Source organism: Physeter macrocephalus, chromosome 6 (assembly GCF_002837175.3).
Source record: "Physeter macrocephalus isolate SW-GA chromosome 6, ASM283717v5, whole genome shotgun sequence".
Lineage (NCBI taxonomy): Eukaryota > Metazoa > Chordata > Mammalia > Artiodactyla > Physeteridae > Physeter > Physeter macrocephalus.
In genome coordinates, this window is record NC_041219.1 from 66,306,196 (window position 1) to 66,328,671 (window position 22,476).

General features: G+C 36.7%; 1 protein-coding gene across 2 annotated transcripts in view; it reads left to right on the plus strand.

Annotated features, from left to right (window-relative positions):
• PIK3C2G (phosphatidylinositol-4-phosphate 3-kinase catalytic subunit type 2 gamma) overlaps positions 1–22,476 on the plus strand; it is a 370,041-nt gene that overhangs the window by 87,448 nt on the left and 260,117 nt on the right. For both annotated transcript variants that reach the window (XM_024129228.1, XM_007126978.3), the window contains 3 exons: positions 3,967–4,089; positions 10,753–10,884; positions 17,780–17,894. In XM_024129228.1, the coding sequence (XP_023984996.1) occupies positions 3,967–4,089; positions 10,753–10,884; positions 17,780–17,894 (370 nt within the window). The remainder of the gene's footprint in view (positions 1–3,966; positions 4,090–10,752; positions 10,885–17,779; positions 17,895–22,476) is intronic.

The following is a 22,476-nucleotide window of genomic DNA, read 5'->3' on the forward strand; positions in this document are numbered from 1 at the left end:
CTTCCATACTGTTCTCCATAGTGGCTGTGCCAATTTACATGCCCAACAATATTCCCTTTTCTCCACACCCTCTCCAGCACTTATTGTTTGTAGATTTTTTGGTGATGGCCATTCTGATTGGTGTGAGGAGATACCTCATTGTAGTTTTGATTTGATCTTTCTTCTTTTAATGTAGGCATTTATTGCTTTAAACTTCTTTTTTTAGTACTGCTTTTGCTGTATCTCCTAAGTTTTGGTATGGTGTGTGTTCATTTTCATGGCTTAAGATATTTTCTAATTTCCTTTTTGATTTCTGTTTGACCCATTAGTTGTTCAAAAGTATTCATTTACTTATTCATCTCACTTATGTGGAATCTAAAAAACAAAACAAAACAAAATGAAAACAGACTCTCAGAGAACAAGTGGTTGCCAGAAGGGAGGGGTGGGGATGGGGGGTGAAATAGTGAGGGGGTTAAGTGGCATAAGCCTCCAGTTATATAATAAATAAGTCACTGGGATGTACTATACAGCATAAGGAATATGATCAATAACATTGTAATAACTTTGTTACCCATACAGATGGTTACTCAACTTATCATGGTCATCATTTCATAATGTATGCAAATATCAGATCATTATATATTACACCTGTAACTAACATAATATTGTACAACTATATTTCAATAAAAGAGAAACTAAAAAGTGTTAATTCCCATTAATTTGAGAATTTTCCAATTTTCTTTCTGCTACTGATTTCTACTTTTATTTTATTGTGTTCAGAAAATATACTTGGCATGATTTCAGTTTTCTCACATTTGTTAAGACTTGTTTTGTGACCAATTTTGTGATCCATGTGCACTTGAGAAGAATGTGTATTGCCCTAAGCTTGGGTGGAATGTTCTATAAATATTTGTTAGGTTCATTTGGGCTATAGTATTATTCAAACCCTCTGTTTCTTTATTAGGCTTATGTCTGTTTGTTTTATTCATTATAACCAGCATTGAGATCTTCTGTTATTATTTTTGTTGTCTATTTCTCCTTTTCATTCTGTTAATGTTTGCTTAATATATTTGCTTCAATTTGGGGTGCATGTATATTTACAACTGTTGTATCCTCTTGATGAGTTGACCCCTGTATCATTATATAATGTCCTTGTCAGTTGTGACAGTTTTAACCACTGCTGCTCTCTTTTGATTACCATTTACATAGAATATCTTTTTCTGTCCTTTCACTTTCAGGTGTGTCCTTAAATCTAAAGTACATCTCTTGTAGACAGCATATGGTTGGGTCTTATTTTCTAATTCATTCAGTTATGCTATGTCTTCTGATTGTAGAATTCAATGTATATTTAATGTAATTAATGATAGGGAAGGATTTTCTATTGCCATTTTTTCATTGTTTTCTATCTTGTAGCATTTTTGTCCCTCTTTTCCTCTCTTGCCATTTCCCTTTGTGTTCTTTTGAGTTTTTGTAATGGCATACTTCAATTCCTTTATTATTTTCTTTTGTTTATCTTCTATAGGTAGGTGTTTTCTTTGTGGTGACCATGGGCCTCACATAAAACATCTTATATTTAAAACACTGTTTTAAGCTGATAACAACTTCAATCAGATACAAAAACTCTGCTCTTCTCCCCTCACCACACTTTATGTTACTGATATCACAAATAGCATCTTCTTACATTTTATATATTTTTATAATTAAAGTTTTTCCATACTTTGTCCATTATATTCTATCCAGAGTTAAAAGTTGTTCATGTACCACCATTACAGTCTTACAGTATTCTGTATTTGTCTGTATATTTTCCTTTACCAGTAAGCTTTTATACTTTCAAATGCTTTCATGTTGCTGTCTAGCATCCTTTCATTTCAACTTGAAGGACTCCCTTTAGCATTTCATGTAAGTCAGGTCTAGTGCCGATGAACTCCCTCAGCTTTTTACCTGAGGATGTATTTATTTCTCCTTCATTTTTGAAGGACAGCTTTGCCAGATATAATTATATTTTTTTCTTTCAGAACTTTGAATATATCATTTCCACTCCATCTGGCCTTTAAGGTTTCTGCTGAGAAATCTGCTGAAAAACTGATGAGATCTCTTTTATGTGGCAGATCACTTTTCTCTTGCTGCTTTCAAAATTCTCTGTCTTTGACTCTTGATGTTTGATTTTAATGCGTTTTAGTGTGGTCTTCTTTGGGCTCATCCTAGTTTGGTCTGTTGGGCTTCTTGAAACTGAGTGTCCACTTCCTTCCCCACAATTAATGTTTTCAGCCATTATTTCTTCATATCAGCTTTCTGCCTCTTTCAGTCGTTTCCTCCTGGGACTCATATAATGTGTATATTTGTCATGTGTGTCCTATAACTTCCTTAGACTTTCTTTACTCTTCATTTATTTTCTTTTTATTTCCCTAACTGAATAACTTCAAATACCTATCTTTGAGCTCACTGATATTTTTCTTCTGCTTGATCAAGTCTGCCCTTGAACCTCTCTACTGATTTTTTTCAATTCAGTTATTGTATTCTTCAGCTCCAAAATTTCCGTGTGGTTCTTTTTAATAATGTTTATCTCTTTCTTGATGTTCTCATTTTGTTATATATAAAATTCTTTGTCATGTAGTTCATGTACTTCCATTTCTTTAAGATTAGTTTCTGGAGATTGATTTTGTTCCTTTGCTTGGGCCATGTTTTCCTCTTTCTTCGTATACCTTGTTTTACTTTGTATTGGGATTTGAGCATTTGAAAAAAACAGCTACCTCTCCCGGTCTTTATGGAGTGGTTTCATACAGGGGAAGAATGTTACCAATCAGTCCAGCTAGAGATTTGGGGGGCCTTTCAAATCTTTTCTGTAGATGCATATTCCCTGGGCTTCTGTGTGTAAATTCCCAAATTTCTTCTTTCTTCAAAATGTTAAATTTCTTGTTTCATCTAGGGTTGACCTGTGGTACTGCTGGTTCTTTGGTGCTCCATAAGCTGCCCACCTCTTTTTTGTTCTCAGCTGCTCCCAGGCATCCAGAATATGCCAGGTCCCATCAGTGCTCTGTTGCATAAGACATAAACCAGTTCCTCATACAGCCCCCTGAAAAAGCCAAAATGTTGGATGCACACTACACTTTCCCTGCTCCCCTCTCTTCCTGCCAATGCAGAGACCATCAATCTGCATCAACCTCTGTCTGCTGCCCCACATATCCTCTGGAGTGGCAGCAAGCCTCCCAGCTCTTCTTTGTTCTCTTAAGTCCATTGTCCCCCGGCATCTAGAGTATATCATACCCTGTCAGCATTCTGAGACAGAAACCAGTCCCTCAGGCAGCACCCCCCAAAAGAGCTGCAACATTGGAATCACAATCCAAATCTTTCCCAAGGGAGAAGCTGGGAGTTGGGGGTTTTCTCCTATTCATTTTGCACTGAGCTGGGGGGAAGTGGTGAGTGAGTTTGTGCTAGTTCAGACCATTGCCTTTGTTCTCAGAGTCCTCCAAACTGGCACCCATTCCTATTCTGCACTTAGATTCAGCAAGAGAGAAACCAGTCCCTTGGATAGACCCCTAAAAAGTCTGAATGTTAGGCATATGTTCTAGTCTTCTCTTTCCCAGCCAAGGGAGAAGCTGGGAGTTGGGAGTTTCCTCCTGATCCCACAACACTCTGCTGTGAGGAGGAGCTCTGGAAAATGAGTGCCATGAATTTTCCTACTGATTTTTATGTGGCTGGTTTTGCACTTGCCTGTGTTGCAAGAGCCTTTTAACATGTTTCTGGATTTCTCGCAAAGGAAATTGAATTGGTGTCTCCAGGGGGAAAGGAGGGTCTAGGGCTTCTTATTCTGCAATCTTGCTGAAGTCACGAAACATAAATTCTTAGTAATTTTTAAAGTACACTCTATACAAGCAAATAGCACTTGATCATTTCATTTGACTTTTAACTATAAAAACAATTGACCCATATAGAAAACTGGTTCCTTTATAGCGTTCAGCTTATTGAATCAATGTTGTTTCTTTTTAGGTATAAAGCATTTTCTTTTTCCTGTTGGCTTACATATGCTGGAAGGAAACTGTGCCAAGTGAGAAACTGCAGAAATATTCCAGTCAAAAAATTGTTTTTTTTCTTGGTCAACTGGAACGAAACGTAAGTTTAATCCTTATTCTGGCAGGATCATTTGTCTAATAAAGATCAGGGTTTTTTTTCCCCCTTTTCTTAAGTGAGGGGTATGATTTTTTTTTAAATGTTGCCAGTTGATTTGATTCAGTGATGTGATAAATACGCTAGGCATAATAGATAACTGATTTCAATTCAGCAGATTAAAGGTCCATTTAAAAATCTAGATAAGCTTCCAATTTACGTGTGTTGAACTGCTCAAAGAGGGAAATTGGGAAAGGGAGAATTATTAATCATTCACAGACTGTGGATAAAAGGAATACCCTCTACTTGGGGTTAGAGGGAGGTAGATTCCAGATATAACAAAGAAAGAAATCACCTAATAACATATGTAATCTCCATTTTTCCCCAAAAGCCAGTTATAAATTTGTTTAAACAATCAAGTTTTTGAACAGTAATTATCTATGCGTTGTGTAGACTGTCACCTAATTTGGGGTAAGCAATTCCTACTTTGTCATTTTATAGAGATTTATTAAATCAAGAAGGAAGAGTACCTTCTTGACACTATCCACGCCTTCCTCTTCTTCTCTGCCTCCCACCTCAAGCCTTTGCTGTACTCAGAATCTCAGGGGGCTCCTAGGCGCCCTCTATGGCTTTTATATGGTTACCATTGCTTTTCCTTGCTATTCCCGTGACACTGCTCTGCTGTCCTTTTCTCTGGGCTCTCCACTGATCCGCTGAGAGCCGATTTTCTTCCCACCACACATAGAAGAAAACTCCCCAGCCTACTATCCATCAGCCCTTTCAGAAGGTCAGGCTTTCTTAGGAGATGATTTGACTCCCAATATTGTACTGTCCTATTGATATATATGAGCCAAAATCTCTGGGACTCTGAAGATGGTGTTAGAATAGTACCATCTATCCCACTCTTAGTGTTACCACAATCAATGGAGACTGAGTCCTGAGACATAACATGTGTTCCTCAATTCTTACATACTCCAAAGCAAATCCTCCTTCTTCTAGGACTGTGACAACCTTTATCTCTTCTTGAAAACCTGAACTTCAATTACAAAATCCCCTTCCATTGCACAGAATCATTTCTGCTTATAAAATTCTTTAGTGGCTCCCCAATTCCTGTAAGGTAAAATACAAGTAATTTAGCATAACACACAAGGCCCTCTGTGGTTTGGTCCCTGCCTATCTCTGCACTTTCATCTCTGGAGTTAGCCCCACTGTCTGCCCATGCACCCAGCCACTCTCTGCATTTGATCTACTTACCCTATGAACTGAGAAATCTCACCTCTGCTAGGAGTCATCCATCTGTCAGGAGAACAGTGTCTTCACTGCCTACTTTGGGAACTCCTAATTATCTTCCAGAACACTCTCCACCTTCTCTATAAACCCTTTCCTGTATCATTCTTTAAAAATTGGCCACCTTTTCTTTTTTCATTTGGTCTGAACCTCAAAGTACTGTCTTATGGTCTCTTACTGAATGTGTTTGTTTACATTTCTGTTTGCTTCTGCTAAAGGATACAAAGATTTTTATTTTTTTATTTTAAAATTTTAAAATTTTATCCCTAGCAGCTAAAGCAGCACCAGACAGAGTAAGAGTCCAGGAAGTATAGCTTGGCAAGTGAATGAATTTTGTATAATAAGTGATTCCTCAAAAATGCATTAACCAGCTCAATTACTAGAATTATTCTTCTGACTTAATTAAAACTTATTCCTGGTTGTTTCAAAAAGTCATATTCATTTTCAACTGACAGATATGTGCTATTATTTAAACAATTCAAGGGAAAAATCTACTAATTCTAAAGTCAAAGAAAAAAATCTCAAAATAAATTGAAAATCGTTAGTGTTGTTGGAATAACTTCATTGGTATACTTTTCTTCTCTTCCTTCAAGAGTGCATGAGTGTTTCTCTCCCATCCTCCCTATTCCACCCCTGTAGGTGGTCACAAAGCACCGAGCTGATCTCCAAGAGGGAGGAGATATGGGGACATATGTATATGTATAGCTGATTCACTTTGTTATAAAGCAGAAACTAACACACCATTGTAAAGCAATTATACTCCAATAAAGATGTTAAAAAAATAAAAATAGAAAATAAAATAAAATATAAGTAAAAAATTTAAAAAATAAATTTAAAAAAGAGAGTGCATGATTGTTATCTTTCCTGTGAGAGTTTCTTTGATTCTCTCAAGAGTTAGTTACTTTAACCCAGAGTTCCTTTCATTTTATTTCCATTAAAAATATTTATTTACCAGTTTTCTAGGTGCTTGGCCGGTAGCATTCTTTATATATTTTATTAACATGTACCCATTACTCTACAGTTGATCATACATTTTATTACTAGACTGTAAACTTAAGGACAGAAACTTCGTTTAACAATAATATGTTACATAGATTTTGACCGCTTATTATATTCCAGTCATCAGAGTATACCCCCCAAATATATTATCTCATCTAAACTTAATAACAAAAATCCAGAACAGATACTGTCGTCTCCATTTTACAGATCAGAATATTAATGTTTATGAAGCTTAATTAACTTGCCCCAGGTCCCACAACCAGTAAGTGGCAGAGCTAGTGCTCAGACCCACTCTGACTCCAAAGCTGAGGTTTTTACTGTGATTTTCATACTGTTTCTTACAACATATAAAATCTTGGGCTGAGTATTTATATTCTACAAATAGTTCTCACATCTTAAATTTGAAAAAAAAACAAAACTCTGCTTCATTTTTTCAACAGCAGCCATGACTTTTTTTCCCTCTACTTTGCAGCAAAACCCTTCCGAAGAGTTGTCTGTATTCACGTTCTTCCATTTTTTTCCTCTGCTCTCATGCATTCTCCATTCAGGCTTTCATCTTCTCTGCTCCACTGAAATTGACCATTAGAGTCACTCATGACCTGCAAAGCTAAATCTGATGTTTGTTTCTCAGTCTTCATCTTACATGATCTGGTAGGAGCTGGCTCCCACATTCTTTAAGCTTTTCTCCTCCCTCACTGGGCATTCCTTCTCCATATTCTTTTCTTCTCCCAGACTGATCATAGTCTTAACCCTAAAGCCTCTTCTGTTGTATCTATCTTTACTCCTTAGTTTTCTCTTATAGTCACATAGCTTTAAATGCCATCTATATGCCAACAACTCCCAAATTTATATCTCCAACACAGGCATCAGTCACAAACTTCACACATACTCACTCAACATGTCTAAAACTAAAATCTTGATCTTATACTCGAAACTTCTTCCACCCATGGATGGCCACTCTGGATGATCATTTCCAGTATCGGTTGTTCAGGTCAAATCCTTAGCCTGAATTTCCTTCTCTCAGAACCCGATGTCCAGGAACCTACTGTCTCTCTCCTTAAAATATTTCCAGAACATTACTTCTCATCACTTTCACTGGTCTAGGCCACCATCATATCTCCCCTGTATTCCTACAATAGCCTTGTTATAGTCACCCTACTTCTCTTGCACCTTTAGAATCCTTCTCACACAGCAGTTAAAGTAACCTCTTTTAAAATGTAAGTCAGGCCACATCATTCTTCTGTTTTATAATCCTGCAATGGCTCCCTTTTTCACTCAGATAAAAGTCAAAGTCCTTACAATGGTCTGTTATTTTATATTAGTGTTAATAAGGGAGTTCTCTACAATGTGACTTTTAAAATCTTCCATTTTCACTATCAAAAACTTATTCTGATTTTAGAAAAGCTGTCTCATATAGAAGAAAAGAATGTTTAAGAAAAATTTTAGTGTTTACTCATTTTTAAACAGCAGAGTAAGGCAAACATATGGTTAAAACTTGAGGTCTGTGCCAACAGCTTGGATATAAAGAAGCAATCTGACTTCACTTATTGAATTGTCTCTTAAAGTATTTTTCTTCCTTTTTTTGTGTAAAAGTTCATTCCTTTGATTTTTCAACAGCCATGTAGAAGTTAATAAAAAAAGATTTCTCAGTGACTCTGACATTATTCTGGCTTCAAAAATCCATATCTATTCAAGAAATGAATAAATAACTATTTGTAAAGCATATATTCTTACCCTAGAAGAATTTATCTTTATTAATAAAAATGACAGAATGGAGATTGGAAGTAACTATCCACTGTAACTTATCGAATTTTTTGCCATTCTTGATATGAAAAGCTCGCTAATAAGTGAAGTTATACATGAAGAAGCCAGACTCAATGGGAAAAAGAACTTTCCAGATTATGTGAGAAATAAAGTGAAATTATAGCTTCCATCCTACCACAGCAATATGAAAACTGAATAGAAAGTCAATTACAGGTAAAAGAATATTCAAGAAATTACTGTGCATTCCACAGAATCATCAACATTTTATGTTGAGATTCAGAGCTTCTTTTAAGCTGAGAAATAAGTTCACATTACATTGAATGAATATTATGACCATGAAGGAATATGAAAGAAAAGAGACTTTTAGTTTTGGATATCTAAATGTGTAATAATTTAATTTTCAATAGTCTAAATTTCACTAATCTTGAAAAATAAATTTTTTTTACTCTAGTCTTTATTTCCCTTCCTTACTTTTAACTAGAATTATATTTTATCTGTCTACAATGGCTAATATAAGTTATTACATTGTTGATAGAATACTGAATATAAGGCTGATATACAGCCTGCCATTTGCCACGTACTGTGGTGTGTAATATTCGTTCCATTTATGGATAAGAAGAACAAGGCTTAGAAAGGTTAAATTCATCACCCAAAGAACATCTTGTTCAGTCATGGGGCCAATATTTGAATGCACATATGTGCAAATCCAAACCTCTGATTCATCTTCTCCACTCATAGCTTACATATTGACATCTCTGAGTTATTATTAACTCAATGAAATCAGGCCCTAAAGCACACATATATCCCCTACCCCACGCTCCTCCTCTGTGTTTTCTATCTGTTAAAGGTAATCCACAACAACATAATCTGGAAGCCTGGAATTCATCTTTAATTCTTCATTGTCCTATTCCACTAATATGCTGTTAGTCAAATATTAGTTATCCATTCAAACTCTAAAATAGCCCTTCTGTCTTACCTTTTGTTAGATGTCTTACTACCACCTGGGTCTGGACCTCTCCATCTCAGAGAACAGTATGTTGAGGGGAGAGATGCGTACTTCCTCAAAATCAGTTATGATTTTGGGCTGAATTAACTCCTCCTCATTCCTAAGGCTGAATGCTGCCTAGCCACACACCAAAGTCTTATTTTACACCCTGAGTAAGGACTGCTCCCCATATCCAGATTAGACAGCCAACTTCTTGTGTGAGAAGACACTCGATACTACCTGAGGCCTCACCTGGGCCAACCCCAGTAAGCACTTTCCAATTGGATAATAGACTTTGGTCACAATCAGTCCTCTAATAATCACCCACTGCTAAAACAACTTGACTTCAAAGTTCAGCTGGGAATTATAAGGCCAGTGGATTCTGTTCATACTCCTCATACCTAAAGGCATCAGGTATCATCCAATACACACTGCCCATTTGCTCTTCCAGTCACTTTCCTTTTACTTCTTCCCATTGCTTGGTGAATCAGTTCCCATTAATCTTCCCCTACATGCTAACGTCTGTTCCAATTTTCCCATTTCTTCATAGCATTCTCATCTTCTAGTAAACATATTCCCCCCCATCTCAACTTTTTGAAAAATGTCTTCTTGTCTCATGTAAGCCCCATACTTCTCTTGAGGCTCTTGTATTCTTCTTCCTGTCCATGATTAGGGACCTCAGATCACACTCTCAACTTTCTGTCAAAAGCCCTTTCTTCTTAGATACTTCTACCACCCAGGTGTACCCCTCCCAATCTTACAGTATCATTTATAACCTTCTAGGCAGTCTCATATATATTGATGGATTCAATGCCCAAATTCAAGTTTTTTTCCACTATTAACAATCTTGTGTTTATCCTTAGCCACTTTTTTTGGTCCATATCTACAATCCATCCAGGATCTGAGTTTGATTCACCTTGACATATACAGGAATTGTATTGTCTCTTACATCTCAGCAATCAGCCCCCAAATTCCTGGAATCTCATTATCACCCAGAATAGTCCACATTTAAAATTATAAACAACTCTCTATGCTTTTAGCTGTCTCATTTAAACATTTCCTTTTGCCATTAGGAAAAATCTCAGATCCCTTTGCCTAGCATACAGAGTTCTTAAACATCCTGGCAACCACCTGTCTTTCTAATTGCATCCTCCATAACTTTCCAGATCAACTTGACTACATTCTGTGTTCTAGCCACAATGAGCCGCTCACCACTCCTCAGCTACATGCATATATGCCCTTGTCTATGCACTTTTCTCTTCTTGGAATATCCTTTTCCAAATATCCATCTGATTGTAACCAACTTACTCTTTAAGACCCATTATGAGTTATTTCCTGCCCTCCCCCCATTCCCTAAGACAATGTTAATCATTCTTTTATTATGCTCAAGTTATTGTAATTTTAAAAAATCAGCTTATATATCAAAATTATAGCAATCCCCATAGAGTAATCAATCTCATTACTCTATGTACTTCTGCTATATTTCTATTTTTACAAGATACAACACAAAATTTAAGATGATGCGTCGATTCAAATAGTTAAAATATTTCTTTCACATAACATATTACAAGGAAATATTTATGAAAACATCGTTGCAATTGGGTAGATAACCTACTTCTTTCTTTTATTTTAAGAATCAATTTTCCTCTTGAAATAAAGTCACTTCCAAGGGAATCCATGCTCACTATAAAACTGTTTGGGATTACCTGTGCAACGAACAATGCAGATTTATTGGCCTGGACTTGTCTTCCACTGTTTCCAAAACAGTAAGTATATCATTTGTGATTAATAAAACTTCCATCTCAATAAAAACCTCCTTGGAATTGGATAGTGAGCCATATATGGCATAATGAGAAAATCAAGAAGACATTTTATTCTAAAATTGAGGTAACTCAATGTAAATCATGCCTATTGAAAGCAGGACTGAAAAGCAAAATGTAGAAGTGGCTTTAGAAACAGGCCTCATGCTCAGCTTGTCAACTGGGTCATGAAAAGGTATTGGCATGACCAATCTCAATTTCTTTTCCTTATGTGACCAGCCAGTCTCTCTGGAATTACTAATTCAGAATGATTTAGATCAGTACTGTCATTTAGAAACAATATAAGTCATGAAATTCTGCTGAGTAAAATTATTCAATGTAATTGGTTTACTGACCTTTTATTGACAAGAAGAAATATATGTCAACTTTTAGAGGATATTTTTCAGAAAACTAAGCCAAATAGGAGTTCTGATATTCTATCAGAACTAATTGCCATTGAAAAATTAACTGGTGATTTAACCATAAGGATTTGGAATTATTAATACTTAGAATAGTTGATAAGGTCAATTACATGATTTTTCAGTGTTATTAAGGAAAAAATATTTTAAATAATACATCTTAGTTACTTTTCCATGGCAAGACTTGCTTTAGAATCAAATTGTAAAATACATGACTTTCGAAGTAATAGAACCTATATTGTTATTTTAATATTATTATAAAGGATGTTTCTGCCCCTGCTCTTTTAGAAAGATTTGGTAATATAAAAATGTTAGGAAAATTCATCAGCTTTTAGTTCCCACATTTAGTCAGTCTAAATAAATTATCATCAAAGCAACTGTGATACATTTTTTAAATCATTTTTTATTAGGTTAATTATGACATGGTGTGTGTGTGTGTGTGTGTCTCTTTTATTAGTTTTCATGTTATAGGCAATTTCCACATGTATGAGGACAGGGAATGTATTTTCTTTGTAATTTCTATCATCTAACATGGTACCTCTTATAAATAGGCAATCAGTACAGGTTTGTTTATTAAATTGAATTGGAAAAAAATATCGAATTGGAAAAAATATCAATCTCTGTAGGAGATTTAGAATGAAATAAAATTTCAAAAGTCTATAAGAAGCAGTTCAGCCCTAAAAGGAGTTCCAACTGCTGTTAGCAGATATTTCAAAAATCTGATTTGTGGGCTAAGAACTTTCATTACTTTCTCACTAGGAGCAGCTATGCAGGTGCCCTTCCATCTCATGAATGAGTTTCTTTAAAGTTTCAACTGTAGTATTTGTAAGATCTAGCATGTTTGTAGAATATATTTCCAGCTATTCACTGAAAAAGAATTTAATTCATTTTATGCCTGCTCATCATCTAACATACTACTTTTCACATAACAGGTAATCAAAAAATGTTAAACATATAAAAAGTTTGGAATATTTTTGTCTTTCAAGCTACTCTTCAAAGCTTTTTTCTACATGGTTATGATAGTGAAACACTGCCTCCATGTTGTTTTGTCATCTGTCACTTAACCTCTGGTAAACATTTTATATGCGAGTGATCATGGACAGTGGGCCTTTTTAAGAAATGCCATCTGGGACTGATACTAAATGGTTTTCCTAAGAGAAAGTGGCAAAATTGTGGATGATGAGACATCACAGAAACACAACTTACTTCAAAGAGAGCTTCAATAAGGATTTGTAAATGTATTTCCAAAAGACTATTTCTTATGAAAATCAGAAAATCTGCCTCTCTCCTGGGCTAAACAACTTAAAGAAATCCAGATCTTTTTAAGACATCAGAAATCCATCATGTGGGCCGGTTGGGGAGATGTAATAACTCCCACTATGCTCATTGCTTTGAGTTACAGAGATTCTAACCCAATTTATTTGATGGAGATATTTCCAGATCACAGCAAATAAGTCACTTAATTTCATTTTCTTTCACGGAATGACCCCTGCCCATAAATATTTGGTATTGAATCTATCATTTATTACAGCTTGAATTTCTCATACCCAGCCATGTGGAGCTATAATGAGCATTTATGTCTCTATTTTTTCCAAGATAACACACAACCTGAAAATATGCAGAATGAAAGGTTTCCTATCTCTTTGTGGTTTCCAGAAGTGGGTTTCAGAAGATGAAGATTAAACTCAGATGTATTGGTTATAGCTGCATCGAGAGTGTGTACAAATAAAAATAAACTTCAACATTTTCAAGCACACAAATTCACCTTCAACCCTATTAAAAAATTATGTTTCAAAAACAAATGGTAAAATTTTGCCCACAAAAGTTTTATAATCCTCTCCTTTGCAGATAGGACTTATACCATATCTATATTCACAATGCCTCCACACTGCAGTAAGAAAGTGTTATTCTCACCTCAATAATTTCTATGACCTACCTTCCCTACTTAAATTCAAAAGAAATAGTATGGTGGTTACTTAGCATTTCTAAATTGTGGTAAACTCCTCCAGTGCAGAGATTCTCAACCTTTATTGAACAATAGAATCTCCTGGGGAGATTTAAAAATAAACCCATGTGTTCCCAAAGATTCTAATTTAACTGGTCTGTGGAGGGGCCCAGGCATCGGTATTTTCAGAGCTCCTGAAATGCGTTAAAGCCCAGGAAAATCAGAAACTTTTGTGGAATTTCAAAAGAGGCCTAAATAAATCTTAATCTTAATAAAATTTTATTCCTTAGACTGTTGTCTGAGTAGCCAACCCTGATCCCACTATAAATGATCATTTCAGGTATATCCTTAAAATCAAATAATAGAAGCAAGTTGTGGATGAAAATTCCTTATCATTCTTCCATCCTGTACAAGAAAGACCCTCAGAGCTCAACTAATTCAAATATCTCATTTATATGGAAGATTTTTATGATGAATGAAGGTTAAAGGGGCTGACTAGAGGTCACTAGGCTACTTAGGAATAGAACAAGAACCAGAATGAAGGGCTGACTTCTCTCCTCTCCACACGTGTTACTGCATCAAGCTGCCTCCCTTCCTGCCCTTATGTGCCATGCCCTGCTCCATGAATGCACTGTGAAAACCTCACTGCCTGTCTCAGCCTTACCTGGGCTCTGCTCTTGGGCATGAAACCTGTTAGACCTATGAGAGTCAGAGTCCCAAAGAGTTTTACAGGATGAGATCTTCTGGAAGTGCTGGTTCCAGAATGCCAAGCCACGGATGTATAGAATCCTATAACTAAAACTGACAATAATTAATGTATTCAAGCCACTTTTGTATTGTCTGAGGAAACAGGGACCCAGAGAGGGTAAATCAACCCATCTGTTCTGGTGCCACAGATTTTGGTTTGGTTTTTCTAGGCATAGGAATTTGTACAATATTGAAATTAAAAGGATCCTTAAGAATAGAAATGCTATATTTATCAGCGTGGTCCTTTTCTAATGACATCTTATTCAAAATCTCCACGTGTAAGATCAAAGAACAGTCTATATACATGCTAGATGGGGCGGGGGGGCAGGGTGGCATTTGAAATTCTGGAGTCAAATCTATTTACCGTCTCCTCAACACCTTTCTAAAGTCTACTCCCCCAACCACAAAGCCATATGAAAACAAATATAAAACTCTTGAAAACCACTGATTTTGTGCAGAAGCTCAAAGAACTTAAGGTAATTAAGGCTAGTTAATGAAGACAGGGTACAGATGTCCTGATATAACGTCTGGTGCTCTTTCCACTATATGAAACTGTTTCTGGCATGTTTTGCTTTTGCCATGTTTTTGTTTGTTTGCTTAATTTTAACTGACTTAATAAACCTTTTCACAGCATTGTAATCACAGGAAGCTCAGCTCGGTGCTCTGTGATGACCTAGATGAGTGGGAATGGGGGGCAGGGTGGTGGGAGGGAGGTCCAAGAGGGAGGGGATATAGGTATACATATAGCTGATTCACTTCATGGTACAGCAGAAACTAAGACAACATTGTAAAGCAATTATACTCCAAAAAAAAAAAAAAAAAAAAACTACTGGTGAACCCCACCAACTTGGGTATTAAAAGTTTCCATTTTCATCCTCTTTCTGAGACCATCAACACTCTTAGATGCATCCTTTTGACATCTTAATTCCACTAATCATCTTCCTTATCCTCGTGTTTTCTATTCACAGAAGTCTATGGAAATTTAGTCCCCATCGTGCTTACAGTATCGAAAAAGATGTTTAGATATAGTCCCTTATCAGAATATAAATTAGCTAATATCCAACACACAGAGAACCCAAAGAATGGTGCCAAACATCCTTTCCCCCAAATTGCCTTAAAGTATGTATTATATCAATCTTAGTTGGACAGCTAGAAGTTCATTCTCTCTATGCCCTATTGCTTGATACATCCTTTCATACACATACTTGAATCAAGAGTTCTGACTTCACTCTGCCCTGTATGCCTCGGGGTTAAGGCCAGGGTGACTGTTGATCCAGACTCCATCAAAGGAGAGAAATGAGTCCCTTCATTTTTGTAGGAATCAGCTTAGGTCATTCAGATTTTCAGAGTGAAATATGGCCAAGACGTATAAATATAGTAAGGCCATAAATATAACTCATTACACAACTTAAATGTGAAGAAAAATGCACTTAATATATCACACTTTTCCTCATGAGCTCCTACCCTGTAACTAATGAGAAGAAAAAAACTTTCCATCAATTACAAAAAATTAGTCAATTCAATAATTTAAATAGTCCTTTTAGAATTATGCAGTCTCCCTCCTTCGGATAAAATGCTCAGTCACTCAGATAGCTTCCTGACACCTTCTCTTTCTAAGAGGATATCTGGATACAAAGGATCAGAAAAGAAACAGATTATTTGAACTAGTTACTTATGATATCCAAATCAAAGGCATTTTTAAGCTGGTGGTTATTTGTTATATCTTGTGTAGCTTGTGATTGGTGCTCTCCCAGCTTCACCAGGGCTTACTGGCACTCCCTGGGTGACTTGGGCTCTCGCAGGCACCATAGACCCATATGGGACATCCAGCTGACCTCAGCTCAGGTGATTCAATCAGATGCCCTTATTACAGAGCCCCTTTGTCCCCACCATGTGACCCCCTTTATGAAAACACCCTCACACAGATATCTTTAGCTGTGCCTAGACGCCATCTCTTCTGTACAGAAACCAAAAAAGACCCAATAAAGCTAAACACAGGAGTTCCTTTTGCCTGTGTGTCACATGGCCCGAAGTTTAAGGTCACTCCACAAGTTGGTACAAGAGCAGTTCAATAGGTGACTTTCTTCCAGGATCTGAAGCTTGGGGTACAGAATAGAGTCCCCCCTGCCCTCATCATTAGGCTATGCTCACTTATCTAACACTCCTCCCCATGGGTCTTCCTATAGGCAGAAGAGGGGGAAATTGGGATACCTCTGTCTACCATACTCACTCTGTCCCTCTTTCTCTGTCTTCTGCTTCCCACAATATCAAATTGCCAGAAAGTCGTGGCTTTTTCTTTTGCCACATTCCCCTTCCAATATGCCACACCCTCCGTCCTCACTCCTGTTGATTCTTCTGTGGATGGGAATATTTTCTGTAAATACTGTGGAGGACATTAACATCTGAGCCCTCCTAACTTAGTGTTAGACCTTCTTTTCGCATTCTGGCTGAAATTAGGCCAAAACTTTTCCCAAGAGGATGGATGCTTCAGACCATTTAGGGCAAGGTTATATACTCTGAAAAGTAAAAGAGAAAATCACAATCATAATTTTCTAATCTTTACCTTATTGAGTTAACTTTTAGCTTGCTAATACTGGTCCCTTCTACTGTTATACCAAAAAAACAAAACAAACAAAAATAACTTTCTCCAGATGAGGAGGGAATAGAACAAAGGGAAAAAAAATGACTCAAAATTCATTCTGCTAAAAGAATATTATTGGGATGTATAAAGATATCTGCCCAGTAATGTTTAAAATTATAAATGTTTAAAATATATCCCTTGGGCAGATACGTTTTAACAATCTCTTTAGATATGAAAAATAAAGAAGCCAAGCCTCAGGAAGCCTCAGGATTTAAAAACTTTATTTGTTGGATTTTTTCCTTCGTATTTTGCATATTTGTCCATTAAATGGCAAGGTAGAATTCTATGTTATTTCAAAGAGGCTTACTTTGCTTTAAAGTTCTTTATAAACTTAATTTTTTTGACTTTAAGTTCTACAGTTTTAATTTGGTATGTTGATCAAAGACTGTTCTTAGTGATCGTGGAACATTTTACCAATAATCTTATTCATATATACAAGCCAGGTGTAGCTTGTTTTTTTTAATTCCTATAAGCCTCTGTGGATCTGGATGTTACTGAAGCTGTTAAAAGTATCCATGAATTCTTCTTGTCTAAAGTCTTTCCTGTATTCACTCTCATTTACTATGGTAATTTACAGCATAGTTTTAAATATTCAAAATATGAATAATCTTTCTATTTATGCTTAAAGAATCATTTCCTCTATGAAGTCCCACAACTATTTTGATTCTATAAGTTTAGAGCTCATATCTTTACAGATGCCCAAGGAATTTAGTCACCCTGGAGCAAAAAAATGTGCTTAAGAGTTAACATCTTTATTGATTTAAGGGAGTCATAACTCCAAGAATATAAATTTGAGATTCTTAGTCCCATCTTGTAATCAACATTGTTGGAAATTAAGAGTAAATGCTACCTGTTAGAAACCATTGTGGAAGCAATTTTCTTAGGTGGAAAATAAATGTAGGTGCCTATGGACATAGCCATGCAGGCAGTATATTAGAAATGAACCACTAATCAGTACCTAGGCTTGAGGAATATTGTATTTATCTTCTAGCTACTGAATGAAGCTACTGAAATAGCTGATTATGTTTATACTCCAAAAGAAATTTATAGATAATAATAGCTTCCCTTTTGAAATGACTTCTGCCTGTCTATATGTGTTGTCTTTTGCAGCAAATCAATTCTCAGGTCTATGTTATTCAGCACAACATTACAGAGTGAGCCTCCCAAAGAACTGATAGCTCCAGGAGTGTGGGATATAAGTCAGCCATCCCCAGTGACCCTGCAGGTAAGTGTCAGGTTATGAGATTAAAGTACACACAGCAAGTATTGGTTGATAAGTAGCTTGTTGTCAATTACAGAAACACTTTTCTTCCAGGATCACACATTTTAATAGTCTTCTCTTTCTCCAGCCTTCTGGGATTTGTAAGATCTCTATTGCTTTTATTTTGTATTTAGTATTCTCAAAGCACTTTTCTCTCAGCTTACATAATAGCAATTTCAAGCCATTCTCTATCAAACACAATCATGAAGGAGAGGGATGGAGTGTTGCCATGAATCTACTCATTATACATATTCATTTTTCTTTCCATTGTCTAAAAACAGTCATTAGTATATATTATTAACTTGGCACCTTATTCACACCTGCCTCTTCATTGTGTCATGTTTCCTTAAAATTTCTTTTGTTGTGTGTTTCCTAAATGACTAGCAATTAGCTGGATAGTGGGGGAGAAACTGCAAACAAAAATCCTTTCTTTTTCCTTAAAGGCTCTCTACTTTCTGCTGTTTGTAATCATGAAGGAAAGGTGGTTAATGATTCCAGGCTTCAGTCCTTTCTACTCAGAGGATTTTTTTCTCACTTTCCTCATTTTTTCATGATTATAAGTGATCAGATTCATCAGATACCTGAAGCATGGACACTCCCATACATGGCAATGCAGGGAATATGGACTTTCCATCTCCATAGGGAAAACTGGGCAGCATTCTGTAGAACAGGATTTTTCAACCTTGGTACTATTGACATTTTGGACAGGATAAGTCTTTGTTGTGGGGACTGTCCTATGCATTGTAGGATACTTGGCAGCATCTTTGACTTTTACCCACTAGGTGCCAGTAGCACTTCCCCAGTTCTGATAATCAAAAATGCCTCCAAATATTGTCAGATGATCTCTAGGGGTGAATTTGCCTTCAGTGAGGATCACTACACTAGAGGGAACTAGTGCAGTCCGGAGGTTCGTAAAATTTCCAGGTTTGGGGTGAGGGGTGTGAGGGACAAAGTTTAGCAAATTGGACAGCAAGATGTTAAAAACGGTAAAGAAAAATAACACTAATAAAAATGTGGCTTTCACTCTGAAGGATGGAGGATGTCCCCCCCCCCAGACAGTAGCCAAAGATCCACTTCGAATCCATGGACATGATGATAAAAAAGAGTGGTTGTTCAGGGTGGATCTCGGCACAACATCCTAACACTCAGCATTGACGGCTTACTGATTAGCAGATGTTTCCTCATAACAGGACAGCTACTTTCTTTGAGAGGATGAGTGCATTTCTTATCAGACTATTTCTTGCCAGATCCAAACCACCTGAGCTTAACCAAAATCTTCCAAGTTTGACCACTGCCAGAGCTTTGTGGATGTAAATTTCTGAGTGTCTGTGCCTTTAGCAGCAGCGGTGGGGTGGAGGATGTAAGGGAGACTATCAGATGAAACTCGCCTAGATTCTTCTCAGATGAAGGGAACAGCTGCTTTAGGAGCACAGATCTTGGAAGTGGAATCTGAAGCAAAGTTTCGAGCATTCGACAGCAGCATAGATTTCAAAGCAGAGACCTGGAGCCATGACAGAATTTATCTTACAAAAAAAGGAGAGAAGGCATGGAAATAATTCAACAGTATGCAAAAACGTTAAATTATCTGCTTTTACAAAATAATTTCAAATGGTATAGACATAGAGGGAAACGTCTCAGATGTTTTTAATTGATGATGAAATATACAAAATAAAATAGGAGTTACTAAGGTATTAAAGTTAAAAGCCTTAATAACCAGCACCACTCTAATTACACACAGCTAAATTTAGAGCAGAATTTTCAACCTAAAGGTTATGAGATGGTAAGGAAATTAGAAGCAAGTTCTGCAACCAGTGTTGTTAAGGAGTCAGGATGGGTCTCAAGGGAAAGAGGTCAGGCTGAGAGTTAGGAAATCTGGAGTCTAGTCTTAGCTCTTTAACAGTAAACTTTATGACTGTGAACAAGTCATTTAACCTGCTATTTTCACCTACGTGCAATGAAAGAATTGTACAGTACTATGCCTGTCCAACTTCTTTCAGGTCTGTACTTTGCTGACTGCCTATATTAGATGCACAATTAAACTGCCACACTGTTGCCACCGCAGTATGATAAGGGATATATGTTACAGAACTTGATTCCTTCAAGTCAGTCTTGTTTTTTTCATGCTGTGCTGCTGACTGGAAGCAGTGGATAGAGTGAAGTAGATCTGAGTTCAGACACGGAGACAAATTGTTATATGATTCCGTCAACCCTCAACTCCCTCAACTTCCTCCCTCTCTCTGTATACAGTCTAGTAGAGTGACTCATAATTTAAGCCCTAAGAGCAGAGCTGTTTTAATGTTGCTCTTGTTTTGTTTTATGTTTCTCTACTTTTTCATCTTCTCATTCATGTCTAAATTCACTATATTTTGGTTTATTTGTCCTCACCACACTGAACTATTGTCAGGCAACCTGCTAATTTCTAGTTGCCAAATCCAGTGCTTGTTCTCATTCCTCTTCATACTAGCCCTCTCTCTGCAATTTTTGGCACTGTCTCTTCCCCTACAGAACACTCGTCCCCTCTGTTGCTGTCCTAGGTTTCTCTTCACACTCTCTCTGATTATTCTTTCTCTGTCTTCTTTCCGGACTCCTCTTCTTCTGCTAGTCCCCGCTGTTGCCAGTTCTCAAGGATTCCATTGCTGCCCATTGCTATTCTCAGCAGATGTATTCTCCCTGAGAGAATTTCTTTAAAGCCTTATTGAGATATACTTCACATACCATACAGTCCTCCCATTTAAAGTGTACAATTCAGTGCTTTCTAGTATTTTCACAGATATGTGCAACTAATCTCACCAACGTCACCTTTAGAGCATTTTCATTTTTATAAAGAAATCTCATAACTTTTAGCTATCACTTCCTAGTCCCAACTCTAAGCAACTATTAATGCACTTTCTGTCTCTGTAGATTCACCTATTCTGCCCATTTCACATAAATGGAATCATACAATGTGTGTTCTTTTGTGGCTAGATTATTTTACTTAGCATAATGTTTCAAAATTCATCCACTTTGTAGCATATATATATATATATATATATATATATAGTATTTATATATATATAGTATAGTATATTTATAGTATTATATACTATATATATAGTATATATATGTACTATATATATATAGTATTTATTTCTTTTTTATTGTTGAATAATATTACATTATATAGATATACCACACTTTATCCACTTATTAGTTGATATGCATTTAGATTGTTTCCACCTTTTGGCTATTAAGAATAATGCTCCTGTGAACATTCATATACAAATTTGTGTGTGAACATATGTTTTCATTTATCTTAGGTGTATACCCAGCAGTGGAATTGCTGGGTCTCATTCATTCCTAAGGTTTAATTTACAGTATCTTGCAGGTTCACTTCTAAGTCTGCATCTTTAGTTCAGACTCCTTTACACCACAAGCTTCAGACAAATATAAGCACGTGCCTGCCTAGCTTCTCACCTGGATATTCTGTAGACAGCTTCAAAGACAACACATCCCAAACTGAGCTCACCATCCTCTCAAAATGCTTTCACTCCCTGAATTATTTATGTCTGTTCATGCCCCCAGATACACCGAGCTGTTTCACTTGTCTCCTCCTTCTTTCTCGCTACTCATATTCAGTCCACACTATATTCTGCCAACTTATCTCCATGTGTTACTCATGTCTGTCCACTCAATTCCCCACCTCATCTGCCCTAGTTCCACAGTTCCTTCCTAGGTTACAATGGTTTAGATGTTTTTTTCCTTGGCTTTAGTTTTCTTATTCTCTAATCCAAAATCCACAAGTGTGATCCTTCTAAAATGTAAATCTGAACCTGGCACTCTCCCACTCATACTCTTCAATAACTCAGCGCTACCTAGAGAATTAAGGACAAGCAATACAACTTAGCCCCTTCCACTGTTTCCCTTGCCACTCCTTGACTGACAATGTTGCTCCAGCAACACTACAAGAGTTATAGTTTCTTCCATGCACTGTCCTGCTTTTACCTTATGTGCATTTATCAGTACTATTCCCTGCCTGCAATGTATCTACTGTCTTCCCTTCACCATCTACTGCCCATCTCTCAGGCTTAGTGTCTGTAATTCTTATTCACCTTTTAGGATCCATGGACCCTTCTCTAGGGATTTCTCCCTTACCCCCTCCTCTCTTTCCACTCCGAGCAGGGTTAAGTGCCCTTCCTCTATATTCACATAATAGCCAATAAGATTTTTATCAACACATTTACATTATATTTCTTTCTCGAGAACTTCTTTCCCATTGACTTCTTGATTTTTGAGGACATTGACAGTGTTTTATCCCCAGAATCTAGCATAGCACCAGGAATACAGTATTTGTAAATTACTGATATGTGTCCATACCTCTGATCACTACAATAATCAAACCTACAGATATTTCTAAACTTAGCACTTTGGTCTGCTTGTTGGAATTCTGATAGATACCACTATGTTCAGTTTGTCTTCTTTTTTTTTTTTTTTTTTTTTTTTTGTGGTATGCGGGCCTCCCTCTGTTGTGGCCTCTCCCGTTGCGGGGCACAGGCTCCGGGCGCGCAGG